Source organism: Ursus americanus, chromosome 22 (genome assembly GCF_024610735.1).
Source record: "Ursus americanus isolate L20-20 chromosome 22, mUrsAme1.1.p, whole genome shotgun sequence".
Taxonomy (NCBI): domain Eukaryota; kingdom Metazoa; phylum Chordata; class Mammalia; order Carnivora; family Ursidae; genus Ursus; species Ursus americanus.
In genome coordinates, this window is record NC_142148.1 from 41,828,328 (window position 1) to 41,845,459 (window position 17,132).

General features: G+C 43.7%; 1 protein-coding gene across 2 annotated transcripts in view; it reads left to right on the forward strand.

Annotated features, from left to right (window-relative positions):
• SEC23B (SEC23 homolog B, COPII component) overlaps positions 1 to 17,132 on the forward strand; it is a 41,211-nt gene that overhangs the window by 14,746 nt on the left and 9,333 nt on the right. For both annotated transcript variants that reach the window (XM_045809738.2, XM_045809748.2), the window contains exons 10-17: positions 331 to 454; positions 1,930 to 2,010; positions 5,513 to 5,602; positions 6,609 to 6,715; positions 8,038 to 8,191; positions 10,365 to 10,442; positions 13,407 to 13,568; positions 14,891 to 14,977. In XM_045809738.2, the coding sequence (XP_045665694.1) occupies positions 331 to 454; positions 1,930 to 2,010; positions 5,513 to 5,602; positions 6,609 to 6,715; positions 8,038 to 8,191; positions 10,365 to 10,442; positions 13,407 to 13,568; positions 14,891 to 14,977 (883 nt within the window). The remainder of the gene's footprint in view (positions 1 to 330; positions 455 to 1,929; positions 2,011 to 5,512; positions 5,603 to 6,608; positions 6,716 to 8,037; positions 8,192 to 10,364; positions 10,443 to 13,406; positions 13,569 to 14,890; positions 14,978 to 17,132) is intronic.

A 17,132-nucleotide genomic window follows, 5' to 3' on the forward strand; every position in this document is an offset into this window, starting at 1 on the left:
CTTGTGTGCTCTCTGTCTCTTTCAAATGAATAAAAAAAAGTCTTAAAAAAAAAAGTGGATATGCATAGTATGAGACTGTATCATCTATCAGTTTGTGTAACCACCACTGTGTTCAAGATTTAGAACTGTTCTAAGGAGTCCTATCTTAGAAGTCTTGAAAAGAGTGTCTTTCTTAAGTACACATTGAACTTGCTGTTTCCCATTCAAGTTAGCAGCACCTTCATGGGCATGGGGTTTTTTCCTTCTTTAAATTATTGTTTGTGAACACCAGGGAAGCATCCAAATGGCTTTCAGTCATGCTAAACGTTCACTTTCTTCTTTCTTTCCTAGAGGCCACATGGTGATGGGAGACTCTTTCAACACTTCTCTCTTCAAGCAGACGTTCCAAAGAATTTTTAGTAAAGATTTCAATGGAGATTTCCGCATGGCGTTTGGTGCTACTTTGGAAGTGAAGGTATGATAGCTTTCTTTTTTTTCTTTTTTTTTTTTTTTTTAAGATTTTATTTATTTATTTATTTGACAGAGATAGAGACAGCCAGCGAGAGAGGGAACACAAGCAGGGGGAGTGGGAGAGGAAGAAGCAGGCTCATAGCTGAGGAGCCTGATGTGAGGCTCGATCCCATAACGCCAGGATCACGCCCTGAGCCGAAGGCAGACGCTTAACCGCTCTGCCACCCAGGCGCTCCTGATAGCTTTCTAATGCTTCAGTGGAAGATTAGTGCTCTTACTTACTTAGTAGTCAGACTGGTAGAAGCCTCACCTTGCTGCACACAGACATCTAAAGGTAAATTAAAAGGTTTCCAGCAAAACAGATGAAGAAGGTATATTGATTCTATCCCTTTGCTTCTTGAAGATGACCTGTATATTAATTAACGTTCTAAACAAAGTGTTGTCTGGTTCCCCTGCAGGCTCTGCTCTGTCCTGCTCTAGGACAGCAGGCCTCAGAAGGGGTGGTGGGCTGAGCACAGAGGCAGCCACATGGTGTTGGGTGCCCTCCCCCCCCCTCACTGCCGCCAGTATAGGCCACCATAGTCACAGAACCATGTTTATATTTAGCACCTGGCTGCAGACTAGCCAGAGTACTTGAAAATTAGTGCAGCACTGTAAGTTTGGGTCTTGTTTTTTCTTGTAGGGACTGAAAGCCCTGCACACTTGATTCTGAGTCATTGAGAAAACATTAGAAGGAGCTGTTACATAATGGGATTGGGATTATTACTTTGAGATTTAGAAATAATCATTAAATCATTTAGATTAAACTTTAAACAATCTTCTCAGATGTTTGAGGTGTTTTTTTTTAAGTTGAAGAGGAATAGACTTTAATGAATTGAGATTTTAAAATCTAAGTATATTGGCCTTGTTATTATGTTGGAGTTCATGGATTAAGTATTTTTAAAGCAACATAAAATGGTATATTCACTGATGAGAAAGTATAAATAATTACGATTAAGTACATGGGATTGGGAAAAAGTGTATATTGTTGGTAGAATTGTTATCTTCTTTGTGTATAATAATTTCAAAGGTGAGGGGGTGCCTGGCTGTCTCAGTCAGAAGTGCTTGAGACTCTTAATCTCAGGGTTGTGAGTTTGAGCTCCACGTTAGGTGTAGAGATTACTTACATAAATAAGCTTTTAAAAAAAAAAAAAAGGTAAGGTAGATCCTTGGTTTAAAAAAAAAAATCAAAAGTGAGAGTTGAAAATACCGCATCATTTTTGAAACAAAGTTAATGCAGTTTAAAGGAGGATTTTATTCAAGTTTGCATCGGATGTTGTGGGCATGGAAAAGCTTGTTAAGAGCGTGATCATTATAGGATTTCTTCTCGGTGGAATAGTAACGCTGCCATGCTTTACCTCTAAATTTTAATTGTGTCTTTTGTGAAAGGGTGGTTTTCAGTGGATTTTAACTTTCTATTCTTGTGTATTTCCATTTTAGACCTCTCGGGAACTGAAAGTTGCAGGAGCCATTGGTCCTTGTGTGTCTCTGAATGTGAAAGGACCATGTGTGTCAGAAAATGTAAGGAAAACTCCATCATCCTCACCTCCTGTGCACTGAAATACTAAGGATTTAACCCATTATAACCCTTAGAAATGTCAGAGCAGGGTGATCTTACATTGTGTCACCTGTTGGGATGTGTCTGTGGCGAGGCAAGAAGGGCCAACTCTTACTGATGACCACAACTCTGAGAGATGGTGTCATATCTGTCTGTCCATCAGTCTACCCAAAGGGTCAGAGAGAGGCTCAGAGGAGTCAAGTATTTTGCTCGCTGGGTCAGAGCTGATAGGAAGGAGCTAGAGCCCAGGTTCCCCTGACCCCACTGTCCTTGTCTGGGTCTCTGGGCCAGTGAGCCACAACGTATTCTGTTTAGCAAGGCAAGCATTCAGCAGGATCCTTCAGGAATAAACCTCTGTGCTTGTTGCCCTTAGAGGTGATACCTTGGTCTCACTTCTCAGAGACCGTTTTGAGGTGGGTGGGCATGAATGACTGTTGTGTATGCAGATAGCTATGTTCTTTGGGTAACAGCTTTTGAGAACATGTGAACGAGGTTAAGTTAAACTAGGTGGTGAGGTGGCTTTGCCGGTGGCTCACTTCCTCTGCTTATACTTTAGCTGCCAGGAGACAAACCACTGGGTCCAGTGAGGCCTGTCCAGGGTAGTTCTGGGCTGGGGTTGTCCCAATCCCGTCCTTCCCTCGTTGTCCTCTTCAACAAGACAGTGGTCTTAGAGCCAGACATGGATACAAGGCACAGATCTACCCCCACCAGTCTTGTGTCCCGGACAAGGTATTTGTTTGCTCTGGGATTCAGCATCTTTAAGTGGGAAGTCAGGATAGTAATAGTACCTCACTTGACAGCGCTGTTGGAAGGGCTAAAGGAGTAAACTCAGGTAAAATGCTCAGAAGAGCCCCTGGCACGATGGAGGCTCATGCCAGATTTCATTTTTCACATCCTCACTTTGTCTTTGTCAGCAGTGAACATTCGCTTAGTGACTACTTTGATTAACCTTTTGTTGAAGTTGCCAGAGGCAAAGTGATTTCAGAGAATATTCCTGTAATCCCTTGGGCAAGGCAGCTGGCTGCCCCAAAGCCCATCTGAGTCACCCGTTACCCCAGTGTACTAAGGGACTCGTACCCCTAATTCCTGGCGGGGCTTCAGAAGGCTGCCCTGTTCCCAGATAGGTTCCATACACTTAAAATCTGCTTAAGAAGGTAATTTTATGGGGGCGCCTGGGTAGCACAGTCGTTAAGCGTCTGCCTTCGGCTCAGGGCGTGATCCTGGCATTCCGGGATCAAGCCCCGCATCAGGCTCCTCCACTGGGAGCCTGCTTCTTCCTCTCCCACTCCCCCTGCCTGTGTTCCCACTCTCGCTGGCTGTCTCTCTGTCAAGTAAATAAATAAATTCTTTAAAAAAAAAAAAAAGGTAATTTTATGAATCAGTACGAGCCAATTAGCTGTTCTAAGATCCGGTAGGAATCATCCATGAGATTTTGGGAGGGGCTTGGAGGATGCCAAGAAGGGGGAAATACAGTTCAACCTACAGAGAAGCTTCAAGAAGAGCATAAGGAATTCTGTATCTGCACCATTTAGAGTCAGTGCTTGTTAACATTTGGTCATACTCGCTGTCCTCTTTCTTTGTAATATTTGCTTTGTCTATCTGGTCATTATCTGTCTGCCATGTTCACTTTATCGTACTTCACAGAACCTTGGAACAACAAGCTACAGAGGTCACGGCACTTAGTCTTTCAGTGTGCATCTTCTAAAATTAAGGATGTTCTCCTACCGCAACATATCAAACCTAAGAAAACAGTAATTTGCTAATATCATCTGTGTCTAGTCATATTCTTTCCCTAATTTCTCCCCAAATACCCTTTGTAGCTGTTTTTCTCACTCTCTAACTAGTATTGCATCTAGCATTATATATTCTTAGTCTTTTTAAATCTGTAACAGTCTTCCTGTTCTGCAGGGTTTTTTGCTTTTTTGTTTGATGACCATGACTTGTGCCAGGCGTCTGTGTCTTCTGCAATAGAGTGTCACACACTCTCAGTGTATCCGATCGTTTTCTTGTGGTGGTGGTGAGCTGGTTACTATCCTTGTGTTTCCAGCAAAGTAAAAGTTAGATCAGTGATTAGATTCAGGTTGGACCTTTTTGTCCACCACAATTCCTGAATGATCTTAGACCTCGTGTGTTTCTTCAAGAGGCACTTCTGTCTGGTCATGTGTTAGTGGTGCTGAGTTAGACTGTGTGGAGAAGGTGAGGACTGCCCCACGTCTTTCTGTTATTAGGGCACGTTTCCTTTTTGCCATTAGCAAGAAATCTGTTGAACAAGATCATAGCAAAATATGAGTATCTTGTTTGCCAACAGCCTTTCACCTAATGGTTTAAGCAACCATTGATTATTCTTACTTGAATCATTGTTTCATTGGAGATTATAAAATGGTGATTTCCTGATTTTATCTTCATACTTACTTTGGTAAAGGCGGGGTAAATCCTTACATAAGGAATTTGTGCTTTGGTGAGAAACTGTACTTTTGGGGCTCTGGAGGGTTTGTGGCCCACTCAGGCATTGGTGCTTATGGAAGAGGAAAAATTTTCTTTTTCCTCTACCCATCTTGATTTAATTGGCCAGAGCCCTGCAAATGAGACTGACAAAAGACAGGTTTCACAAGAGAAAAAATTAACGTACGCACTGTGCATAAACATGTCACATGTACATACTCAGGGGTAACTCTAAGGGGTGGTTAGAACTTGGGATTATGTGACATCTTAACAAAAGACCAGTAAATCTGTAGAAAAGTGACAAGACACAGGAAAGGCACTTTGAGCTTCTAGGGGTGGCACATTGTGGAAAAGCAGATAGATGGGGGGAACTAATGGAAGAGAAGGGTTGGTCTTAGCAGGTTTGTGGTGTAGATTTTTCTTGTACCGTCTCTGGACTGATAAGCATCTCGAGTTGTCTTTGGTGATTGAGAATGATTCTGCCCTTGGTAGGAGGAGGCAGAGAGTGTTCTTATGTCTGCTTTTTTTAAATTACCTTCAGCTTAAAATAATCCTTACTTCAGAGTGGCGTATTTTGTGATGGCATACACCGAACACCTTGATTTGAAACTTTATATTAAAAATTGAGGTGGGGGGCTCGGTTGGTTGAACAACTGACTCTTGATCTCGGCTTAGGTCATGATCTTAGGGTCGTGGGACTGAGCCCTACGTCAGGGGAATCTGTGCTCAGTGGGGAGTCTGTTTGAGATCGTCTCTCTCCCTCTGCCCCTCCCCCCCACTCGCTCTCGTGCGCTCTCTCTCTCTTAAATAAATCTAAAAAGAAAAAAGCTTAATTTTAGAGTCCTGTAATAAATCTTAAATCTTTTTCTGGCTTGTCATTGTGATTTTTTAAGTTAAATGTGAATTTTCATTTGGAGTGGGATCTTCTAAGTAGTCTACCACTCTCAGAGTCAGTACGTGTCATCGTGTTAACCACAGGAGTGGCTTTTTTGTTTTTGTTTTAATTCCTCTTCTGACCCCTAGGAACTTGGTGTTGGTGGCACGAGTCAGTGGAAAATCTGTGGCCTGGACCCCACATCTACACTCGGCATCTACTTTGAAGTAGTCAATCAGGTGAGTCGGATTTCTTCGTGAGTATTCATGTCTCAGTGTTGTGTTTTTTGATAATCACAGCCTGGTGGCCTCAGGCTTCTTTCTCTGTGGACTGATGCTACTTTGGGCTTGTGTTTGCCTGATACCAGTCCAGCATGATTTTTTTTCCTTTCAGGGTTTGGTCAGAGGCAGGCAGCATATTGCTTTCATCACTTAAATTGTTGGACTGATAAGCTCATCAGAAGGGGAATGGCTTTTACCGGCCATCATAATGTTTGTGAATATTTGATTGTCAGTTGTTTCCCCAGTATTCTATTTTAAAAAATTCTGTTTTACAGAAAAATGAAGAATTTTGCAGTAAATACTTGTATACCTACCATTCAGATTCTGTAGTTAACATTTTACTGTACTTACTTTGCTTTGCCATATACCTTTTTATCCATCAATTAATCTTATTTTTGTTGCTTTTTCTTTTAAGAAAGAGGGGTTGTACTTTAAATTATCCCCAAACTATAATAAACATGTTTTATCATGCAAAAAAAAAAAAAAAGAAAGTGGGGTTGTGAGGGAGGGGCAGAGGGAGAGGGAAAGAGAGAATCCCAAGCAGGCTCTATGCCCAGCACAGCCCTACATGGGGCTTGATCTCATGACCCTGAGATCATGACGTGAGCTGAAATAGGAGTCGGATGCTTAATCGACTGAGCTACCCAGATGTCCCTTATTTTTGATGCATTTTACAACAAATTGTACTCCTCAGTGTTTTTCGTCCCTAAACACTTTAGCTGCATATCATTAACTTGAATTTAGTATTAATCTGAATACGGTTCCTTTTTTTTTTTTTTTTTTTTTTTTGAGGTAAGAGTTATGTACAGTGAAATGCCCAGATTTTAAGTGTACCATTCAGAATGCGTCAAGAACCGTGCTGTCACCACTGTGTCAGTCCTTTTAGGAAGAGTACAGTGGGCTCTGTGACTGTGTTTGAGTCGTGCCTGTAACAGTAACCAGGTGTGTGGCCTGTTGCCTGCAGCACAACGCCCCAGTCCCCCAAGGAGGCAGAGGCGCCATCCAGTTCGTCACGCAGTACCAACACTCCAGCACCCAGAGACGCATCCGCGTGACCACCATTGCCAGAAAGTGAGCAGTCCCAGTTGCCTTTCTGTTGAGCCCCTGATGTTTTTCATGTCTGTTAGTTTATCTTTGTAATTCCGTTGAATGGTTCTCATCAATCCTGACTGGCTCATTTGATCAGAGAAGGAGGAGGAAGAGGCATTGCTGGCTAACCTAGTTAGGCCTGCAGGCACTTGCCTAGAAGAATCCTCTTTCAGTAGGAATATGTTCATTAAATATTAATTTTCATTATTATTAGATAAGTAACCCATAAATACATCCTCCTTGTGAAAGATTCAAATAGCTCATAGGTGTGTAAAGAATGGGTCTCCTTACCCACTCTCCCCAGAGGTGAAATGCTATTACTGCACCAGTGTTTATCTTCACGGGCCCATTTCCATGGAGTACCAGCTGCTACATACCAGCTGCTCCTTCACTCTAATGGCCACACAGCATTGCATGGTTTGTGTGGGATGTGTCACTCCTCTCTTAAAGGAGTTTCACGTCCTACCTTCCTTCCAGCAGTGCTGCATCCATGTGTTTAGGTCTTTGTGTACACTCAGTATTTCTTTCCAGCCACTTCATAGAAGTAGAATTTTGTATCCTGCAAAACTACTCTTCTAGGAAGTTAATTTGTATTCTTCCCAATAGTGTAAAGAGAGTGTCCTGTTTTCTCATTAATGATGAATATTATCAATCATTAACATGCCGATATAGAGCAGTTGGCCACTTTTATATGTATTTTTCTGTTTATTAATGGGTTGAACACTTTTCATGTTTATTGGCCATGTGTATTTCTTCTGTGATAGCTTTTGCCCATTTTGTAAAACCTATTTCTTTTTCTTATTCATTGATTTGCAGGGACTTTGTATGTATTCTGGATACATTGTTTGTTGTTCCTATCTACTCCTGGTCTGTCTGTTGTCTTTCAGCTTTGTTCATAGTGTGTTTATTTGTCTAGAAAACTTTCATATATGTGCTAATTCTTTCTGCCATGGATATGATGCGGAAAGTCATTTTGTGAATTTGTAAACATACAGATTTTTGCAAGATTGACCTAGAGGAAGGAACTGGAAGTACTTAGGTACTTTTCGGGTATCTATTCTCATGGTAAGTCGTAGAACACTGGAAGTTCTCTGTAATTTTTCCTTTGCTCTTAAAGCCTTCAGAGGTCACATGAGGGTAAATGAAAACATGTATAAAACTCCTGTGATTCGTTACTGACGTTGCAGTTTGACTCTGTGTCGCCTTAGATGAAAGAGCAGGACTTAGGTTTCTTCATCTTAACGGAAAGCTGATTTTCTGGTCTCTCCCGAATGTAAGTGTGGCACTGATTCTGGAATTATCAGTTGGGCAGATGCGCAGAGCCAGCTCAGGCACATAGAGGCAGCATTTGACCAGGAGGCCGCAGCAGTCTTGATGGCTCGGCTGGGAGTGTTCCGCGCGGAGTCGGAGGAGGGGCCCGATGTGCTCCGCTGGCTGGACCGACAGCTCATCCGACTGGTGAGTTGGCAACTGTGGCACCAACTTCAGTCGTAATCTCTGTTCTGTGTCTGAGAAGAGAACACTAGCACATACACCTTTCATTTCATACAGTCAGTCAACAAACACTTTGCGTTGCTTACCTTATCCCAAACACTGGACATCCTGGGAGAGACGTAAGAGAAGTGTTACACATGCATTTTCCCCCCTCGAGGGCTTACGTTACCATTGGGAAGAAACAACGTGCATAGGACATTTGGAGAAGGATGCAAATCTGTGTACCGTAAGGGTTGATTTAGATGAGTCCCTGTGGGTGCTGTGGTTCTCTATTTTCCTTCCAGGTTTTTTTTTTAGCAATAGGGGTCCATGGCCCAGTGAGTGTAGAGATGCTTCATGTGTTATTCTGAGTCTAATCAGGAGAGATAAACCACACAATTATTTAAACAGGGAAAGCATGAACAAGCTTGTGGGACATGGCTGTGCATTTCAGCTTATGCTGGACACCTGGAGAGACCATGGGAGCACAGGTTGTATGGTAGGGAGAAGCAGTGAAGGTGCAGCTTAATTGTAGAATGCTTCATTTTATTTATGAATTTATTTTAATTTTTATTATTAAAGTGTGGTTAACAAACAATGTAATTTTATTTTTTATTTTTATTTTTTTAAAGATTTTGTTATTTATTTGACAGAGAGAGACAGCCAGCGAGAGAGGGAACACAAGCAGGGGGAGTGGGAGAGGAAGAAGCAGGCTCCTAGCGGAGGAGCCTGATGTGGGGCTCAATCCCATAACGCTGGGATCACGCCCTGAGCCGAAGGCAGACACTTAACCGCTGTGCCACCCAGGCGCCCCCAAACAATGTAATTTTAGCTTCAGGTACACGACAGTGATTTAACAATTCTGTTGGAATGCCTTGATTTGAAAGTTAAGTCACTGCTTAGGTGTGATCCTTAAGCAGGGGCGTGCCATCAGCATGATGCTTGTGTTTACATTTACCATTACCATATGAGATAAACTGGAAGGTGAAAAGCTACTGATAGGGAGACCAGTGGAGGATTCTGGAGGCTCAAGAGAGCTGAGACCAGGGTGGTGGTAGGACAGTCAGAGGGGAGGCCAAGTTTGGAGTCACGACGTATGCTGAAAGAATTGATAAAGCTTGCTTAAACTGTGTGGAATCAAAAACCAAAAAATCAGCATTGACTCAAGTTTTGAGTGTGGGTGACTGCAAGGATGCTGGAGAGGTAAGACAGAGCTGAAAGATGGGAAAGGGTGGAGGGAGGTGTAATTTAATTTTTAAGTATAAATAGTTGAATTTACTCATGAACTTGTGAAGGTACATCTGAGGGAAGCTCTCCTGTAGCTGGGTGGAAGTCCCTACAGGGGCTGAGGTCAGAGGCAACACTGGACAGGGGTGGGGGCAGGGAGGCGGATTTGGATGACGTCAGTCTGGCTCTCCTGTTACTTGTAGCCGAAGCAGTAAGGATGGGAGCATGGGGGCAAGAACTAGCCTCTGAGGAGCCCACAGTTAGGACATAGGGAGATGAAGGGCTGTGGGACGAGACAGGGAAGGATCCGTTGGAGAGGAGAAATAAGAAGGTACTATGTTAGCGGCTGGAGGAGAATGTCACAGACTTTGGGGAGCCACTTGACCTGTGATGCTGGAGAGTCCAGAAAGGTGAGAGCAATACCAGGTCATCGGACTTGGGAGGAGAGGGTAACTGTCAGAGATGGGCTTTCTTTCAGTGGTGGAAGGTCCAATTCTCCAGTGGCCAGCGGAGATGTGTGAAACAAAGAGGAAATAAAAGCAGAAGAGAAAATGTTGTTCAGAAACTTATCTTTGAAAGAGGGAAGAAAATTGAGCTGTAGTGTCGCAGACTTAGGGGCTTTTCCTATGGAAGAGGCGCCTGAGACGGCTCCTCGAGCCACTGGCTGGTCAGAGCAGTGCTGCGGCAGCATCGCCTGAGAGCTGGTTAGAAATGCAGGATCTCTCCAGATCTGCGGAGTCAGAATCTGTGGTTAGCAGCACCCTGGGTGACGGGTCTTCCCGGCTGTGCTCGAGAAGCGCTGGCCCGGGACCCTCCATCAGTCAGACTGGAGACTGGAATGTAGCTCTCCTACTGCAGGGATTCTTCCGGGTGACACTGACTTGACTCTTCTCTCTCTCTTTTTTTTCTTTTTGCTCTCTTCTTTCAACAGTGTCAGAAGTTTGGACAGTATAACAAAGAAGACCCCACCTCTTTTAGGTTATCAGATTCCTTCTCTCTGTATCCTCAGGTAAGTAACAGGTGTCTTTTAAATAACTATCGAAGAATAAATTGTGATAGAACTAGAACACACTGCTCTCAGGCTAAAGTGAAGACTTGGTGGATTTTGAGGCTCCATCTATGGGTGATGAAGGTTGTTCGGTTCAGGACAGATGCTGTGTGTGCGAGACAGTGCCTTGGCCCTACAGAAGACAGAGATGACATGTGGAGAGGAGAGAGTGGCTCTCCAACGCCCATGAAGAGGCAACACAGGGCCAGGCCATTGCTGAAGGCCGCAGCAAAATCTCTTCATTCGTAGAGGTTCTGGGTAGGCAGCTCCCTCGGCAGCCACTCAAGAAAGTGAAGCACACGTGAAGGTGAACGTAACAAAATGAGGCCTCAGATAATGAGAAATATTTAATGATACGTGTGTAGTGACGGTGCCGATCGTACCTGGGAGTCAGCGGTAATAAGCAGCTCCTGTAAATAGCCGCACTGTGCACCATCTGGACGTTTGGGAGCCGTGGGACAGTGAAAGGAGGGAGAGGAGTGGACACAGCATGAAGCCGCTGTCAGGGGTCTGTGTATTTACCTCTCCTGACGTCCCTCCTCATCTGTAAATGAGGATGCTGGAGCTGGGCTCCGTGCGTGGTTGTGAGGATGGCAAGCTGAGGCGGAGAGAGTGTCGACTGCAGGGCCAGGCGCCCGGTAAGCACTTGGTCGGTGTGGCCCGCTCCGCAGCTGGGGCCCACGACTCTCAGGTGGCCCCTTTACGTTCGCGACTTTCCCGGAACCGGAAGCAGAGCTAGCTCTTTTCCCTTCCCTCAGAGATGCCTTACTGAGGAATAAGTAGAGAGCAGCGAACTTTCATTTTTAAGTAAATCTGTGAGCACTCTGATATCCCAGTAGGTATTATTCTTTTGATTACTCAGTTTGGAAAGTGGACACAGTTCAGTCATGAACTTGTGTAGCTTGAGCTCTCAGGGTTGTAAAGGGGCCTTAGGAGGTCACGTCACTTGACCCCCGGCCCAGAGCAGGGCTCTGTGGTCCCTGCCTCCGGCCCCCGTGGCCTGTGCTAGGCCAGTCGAGGCTGCCCAGTGTGGAGGGCGCCCCGGACCTGCCAGAGTCCGAGCGGAGTTCCAGCACTGGCTCTGCCACTGCTGATCCTGGAGGAGGTCCTGAACCCCCATGGATGTTGGTTTCCTCTTTACAAGGAAGGAGTGGGTCTGGAGAAATGGTTTGCAGCTTTAAGGTTGGGGACTCCTTTCTCGGAGAGGACCCCCTCAGAAGCCAGCACATAGGCAGATAGACTTGCAGCTGCTCTGGTTGTGCCCACGCGCCACCCTTACCACCAGTGCTGCCAGAGCACCCTCCACCACCCCCCATCCTGGGCCCAAAGGATCTACTGAGACCGAAGAGCTCCATCGAAATGAGGTGGTTTGTAAGATTCCTTTTGTGGAGGCATCTAGGTTAGAGGTCAAGCGCCCAGGGGCCTCTGAAGCCTGATAACTGGAATAAAGTGATTCTGCCCCTCAGTGTGAGTGGCCTTGGGCAAGTTGCCTACCGCAGTTTGCTCACCCATAAACTAGGGGCGGTAATAGAACCTGCTCCGTGGGTATATTTGAAGAACTAAATCATTCTTTCAAGTGCTTTGTGCCTTGCACACGGGATATATTGAATATGAGCCACGATTATTATGTAGGAACCAATGATTCAATATTTGGACTCTCAGGAAGCTTTATACTTCAAGACAGTTCATCTTCATCTTTCTGGCACCCTTTTTTCCCAGCATGGGGCTTGAACTCATGATCTTGAGATCAAGACCTGAGCTGAGATCAAGAGTTGGACCCTTGGGGTGCCTGGGTGGTTCAGTCGCTGAAGTGTCTGCCTTTGGCTCAGGTCATAATCCCAGGGTCCTGGAATCAAGCCCCGCATCAGGCTCCCTGCTCAGCAGAAAACCTTCTCCCTCTCTCTCGGCCTGCCACTCCCCCTGTCTGTGCATGCTCACGCTCTCTTTCTCTGTCAAATAAATAAATAAAATCTTAAAAAAAAAAAAAAAAAAGAGTTGAATGAGCAACCCAGGTGCCTCGTTTTATTTTATTTTTATTTCTATTTTTTAAGTATTGGCACCTCTTTAGAGTGAGCTAAAATTCCACCATGCACCTTCTGACCTCAGGGTAAAGAACACACCTGTCCAACCTCCTGTCTTATCCCTCTCTTCCTCCACCACTGATTCCAACTCACCAGCCTGAGTCCTGAGCCCTCCAGCCTCTCATCTGTGACTGCAGCTGGAGTCCCCTCCCTCTGGCCACCTCGTGCACATCTTTCAGACCCCAGTGGCTTGGGAAGCTTCCTGCTGCCCCTACATCCCTACCTCATCCTACTAGTACTTTCTTGTATCATGCTCACACTTTTTATTGTGGCTGTCTGGAGTGTGGCTTTTCCTTAGAGCACCGTGGCCTCTCTAGAGCAGATGTTCTGTCTGTAACCTGGCCCAGTGGCTCCAGAAATAAATGCTTCTTTGTACTGTATGGTGCTAACTGAACATAATTTCAAAAAATAATAAATAAATAAATGCTACTTTGCCTTTCCCCTTTCATGTGGAAGCTTTAACATACCCACAGGGCCCCTCCCCCTTTCTTAAAAATAATGTTTGTAATTGTGGTGAAAAACACATAACATAAATTTTACCATCTTAACCATTTTTCAGTGTACAGTTCAGTAGTTTTCAGTATATTCACATTATTAGGCAACAGACCTCCAGAACTTTTTTATCCTGCAAAACTGCAACTCTGTACTTATTAAACAACAGCGTCCCGTTTCCCTCTTCCTCCAGGCCCTGGTACTACCATTGTACTTTCTGCTTACGTGAACTCAGAGGCCTTTGTCTGAAAGCCTGGCTTCTCTTTCAGAGACCTAAGGCAAGTCCACTGTCTCGGTGTCTAAGAAAGTTACAGCTGTATGCATTCATCTTTTTTTTTCTTTGTAAATGCAGTTCATGTTCCATCTTAGAAGATCTCCATTTCTCCAAGTGTTTAACAACAGTCCTGACGAGTCGTCCTATTACAGACACCATTTTGCCCGACAGGATCTAACCCAGTCCCTCATCATGATCCAGCCCATTCTGTACTCCTATTCGTTCCATGGGCCGCCAGAGGTGAGGTTTTCGTGAATGCTTTTGTCAGAATTGGAATCGCCTAAAACGGGTTGTTTTTTTTTTTCCTAGCAAGTTTACTCTTAGAGCAAAGCTGTAAAAAAAAAAAAAAATGAAAACTTTGAGTCTTTATAGTAGTCTAACATTATTTCTGAGTATTAAAAAATACACATAGGAGGAAGTCACAGGACATATAAAGAAAGCTATTATCTGTGGAAGGCAGGATTACATATAAAAAAAACTTATAAAAATACATAGGTACTTTTTTTTTTTAATTACTTTGGCCCAGTAATTCCATGTCTTGTGCCTGAAGGAAATCCTCTTACATACAGAAAAAGCTTCGTTCAAAGAAAAAGTAAAATGAACTATTATAATAGAAGATTGGAATACAATCCAAGTGTTTAATAGTAGGAAAATAAGTAATCTAAGAAATATTTACAAAGTTTATGTAATGTGATAAAATATTAAAATGTCACGTGGAGGGGCACCTGGCTGGCTCAGTTGGTAGAATAGGTGACCCTTTATCCTAGGGTTATGAGTTTGAGCCCCACATTGGGCGTAGAGATTACTTAAAATTAAAACTTAAAAAAAAAAAGACCAGTATTGAATTTAATTATTTTAAAAAGGGAGAACCTGGCTGGCTCAGTCAGCCGAGCATGGGACTCTTGATCTCTGGGTCATGAGTTCAAGCCCCTCTTTGAGTATAGATGTTACTAAAAAAAGTAAAGTTATGTGAAAAAAATCAAAATAGAAACTTTCCTAAATTATGTATTTTTTAGCATACAGGAATTTTAAAAACTGTGTGAAAATAAATGATGAATATTTGTTGGACTTGGGTACAAATTTTCAGATTTTCCTTAAGTAATTACTTTTATTATTGAAATAGAAATAATAAGATGTATTTCGTAGTAAACTTTGAAAACTCCTATTTTAAAAGCTGTTCTTTTTCATATAGGCATCGTTATTCTCAGTCATCTACAGCCATAGATTTGAGAGAATTTGTCTCCAATAGACAAAATACATTTCTAACACAAAACTGAGAATGTTTGGAATTATCTCTGGTTCCTGGAGCAAAAGATGTCCTTAATCTCTCTTCCCAGTTGATGAGTGATTATTTGGAGCCTCTTTCTAATACAAAGTTGATACTTAGAACTGCTGGGTCAGGGAGCAGAAAGCAGGAGTTTCCTTAAAGATGGAGAGATTGTGCCGGGTGCCATTTGTAAGCAGCCTTGTAGCTGTTGTGTAGACACCCTGGGTGTGGGGTTGGAGTGGTCGCCATGTGGGGACAGGGACCAGACCAACGCCATCTCTCCCTTCTTCTTCAGCCAGTACTCTTGGACAGCAGCAGCATTCTAGCTGACAGAATTTTGCTGATGGATACTTTCTTCCAAATTGTTATTTATCTTGGTGAGGTAAGAAGATATTAATTTCTTTCCTTACTGTTGTTTTGGCTTTCTTTTTATTAATTTAGGTTTTTATGACATTTGACATAGTTTGGGCTTGGAAGACCCACTGTTTATTAGAATGAGTACAGCCATAAAATCTTTTTTTCAGGTCCCTGAGGTATTCGTATATTTAGTAATTTTAATTATATTTGCTGTAAGTAAATCTCAGGTGGTCCTTTTAAATCACTCTAACTTAACTGCTTTTCAAGTTGTCAGACAAGGTCACTATACTTTCCCTCAGTCGACTCTTGACACACCCTGCTGTCCTTTTGGAGTTACGTTAGAGTTACTAGTAAACAATAAGTTTGGGGACGCCTGGGTGACTCAGTCGGTTAAGCATGTACCTTTCGCTTGGGTCATGATCCCAGAGTCGTGGGATTGAGTCCTGCATCGGGCTCCTTGCTCAGCAGGGAGCCTGCTTCTTCCTCTGCCTGCAGCTCCCCCTGCTTGTGCTCTCTCTCCTTTCTCTCTCACTCTGACAAATAAATAAATAAAATCTTTAAAAACAAAACAAAAAAAAACCCAGCATGTTTGGGATTAAAGTTTTTCTTTGATGAAATAACATGGCACCCTGACCCTTACACTGGTCTGTGGATCTGTAGAATGACTGTGGATGGCTTTCAGTGGGGAGTCCTTTCTTCCTCAGAGGGGTTTCCTAAGAAAGGGAATGGCTCCTCTGAAGAAAATCCTTTAACTGAGCGTTATGTTCATTGATAAATTCTTTTCCTTCTGTTGTCCGTTCTTTACCTTCAATAAATTGCTTTGGTGATCGACTTGACTTCCTAGTGTCTGTACATTAGATGTGATTTCAAAAGTCCTGCAAAGGTATACCTTGTATTTCAGAATTCCCTTAATAACTTAGGATGAATTAGTTTTGTGATACTAATATGCATTTTATAGTTTTTAACTTTTTTCAGCATATTAACACCAGCTCTGCTAGCCACTTGCCCATTGAGTGACCAGCTGCTGTTCCCACTGGTTCCTATAGGAGCAGTAATCATGATGTAGGTTTCTGTGCCTTCAGCTCAGCCCTTAAAGACATTCTGACCACAACCCCATCCTGTTCGTTCACACATTTATTGGGTACCATCTGTGTGCATGCAAGTGATGGGTTCTAAAAACAAAGATGGTGACATGGTTCTCACTCTCCAAAAGCCCCAAGTCTGCTTGTTGCGGGTGTTCTGATGAACTCTTGGACCCAAATAAGCTTTTGGGCATTTCCTCATTGCCACCAGTCAGTCAGAAATTAAGACCTGGAAACTCTGAGAAGGGGAGAGCAGGCTGCAGAAGGAAGCATTTAAAGAGAATCCTCCTCCTGGTATCAGACTAACAGTTCTGTTTTTAAAACCCATTGATTACTTGTTACATCCTCCTCCTCCATTTCCCCTCTCCACTGTTTTCTGTTTTAGTATCTCCTAAATAACACGTGGAAGCACTTCAGATTATTTATAAAGCTATATTAATCAGTCAGCGAACATTTCTTGATTTCCTGTGTGCACAAGGCATTTTCTAGAGCTGTTGCCAATGGGGATAAAAGAGGGGGAGACGCAGTGTCAGCTGAGGTGGGGAGATTGGCTTTACCGTCCACACTAGTATATTGCCTTCTCCTTGCCTAATGAACACCCAGTGCGTTGATTCTTGCAGCTTTTCTCTCCCCCACCAAGAGTATCCCAACTCAGACCCCAGGGGAGTTGGGGATGAGTCTGTGTGAGACTAGGCACTGGAGTTGGGCGTAGAGGTGTGCCCCTAGGGAAGAGAAAGGGGAATGGATTCAACGTGGGAAGCCAACAAATCCCTTTCCCTACCACCTGGAAGGACGTGGGAGGCTGGACCCATTGATGGCAGTGGAAGTGGAAAGGCAGGGTGGCTCCTTAGGACAGCTGTTCCCTAGGTGTTTTTAGCTAGTTGGTATGTACAGTTAGAAGGGGAAGAGGTGTGACTGATGGCTCTGATATTTCTGGGAGAACTGTGTAGGTGGGGGTGTCCTGGCTGCACCTCTTTGCTTACTCATACTTATCCTACCCCGCTCCCCTTTGCTACCGCTGCAACTCATCATTCTTGACATGACTTCTTCCTTGGAAACAAGTTCTGAGTGGTGGTGGGAGTGTCAAGACAGAGCCAG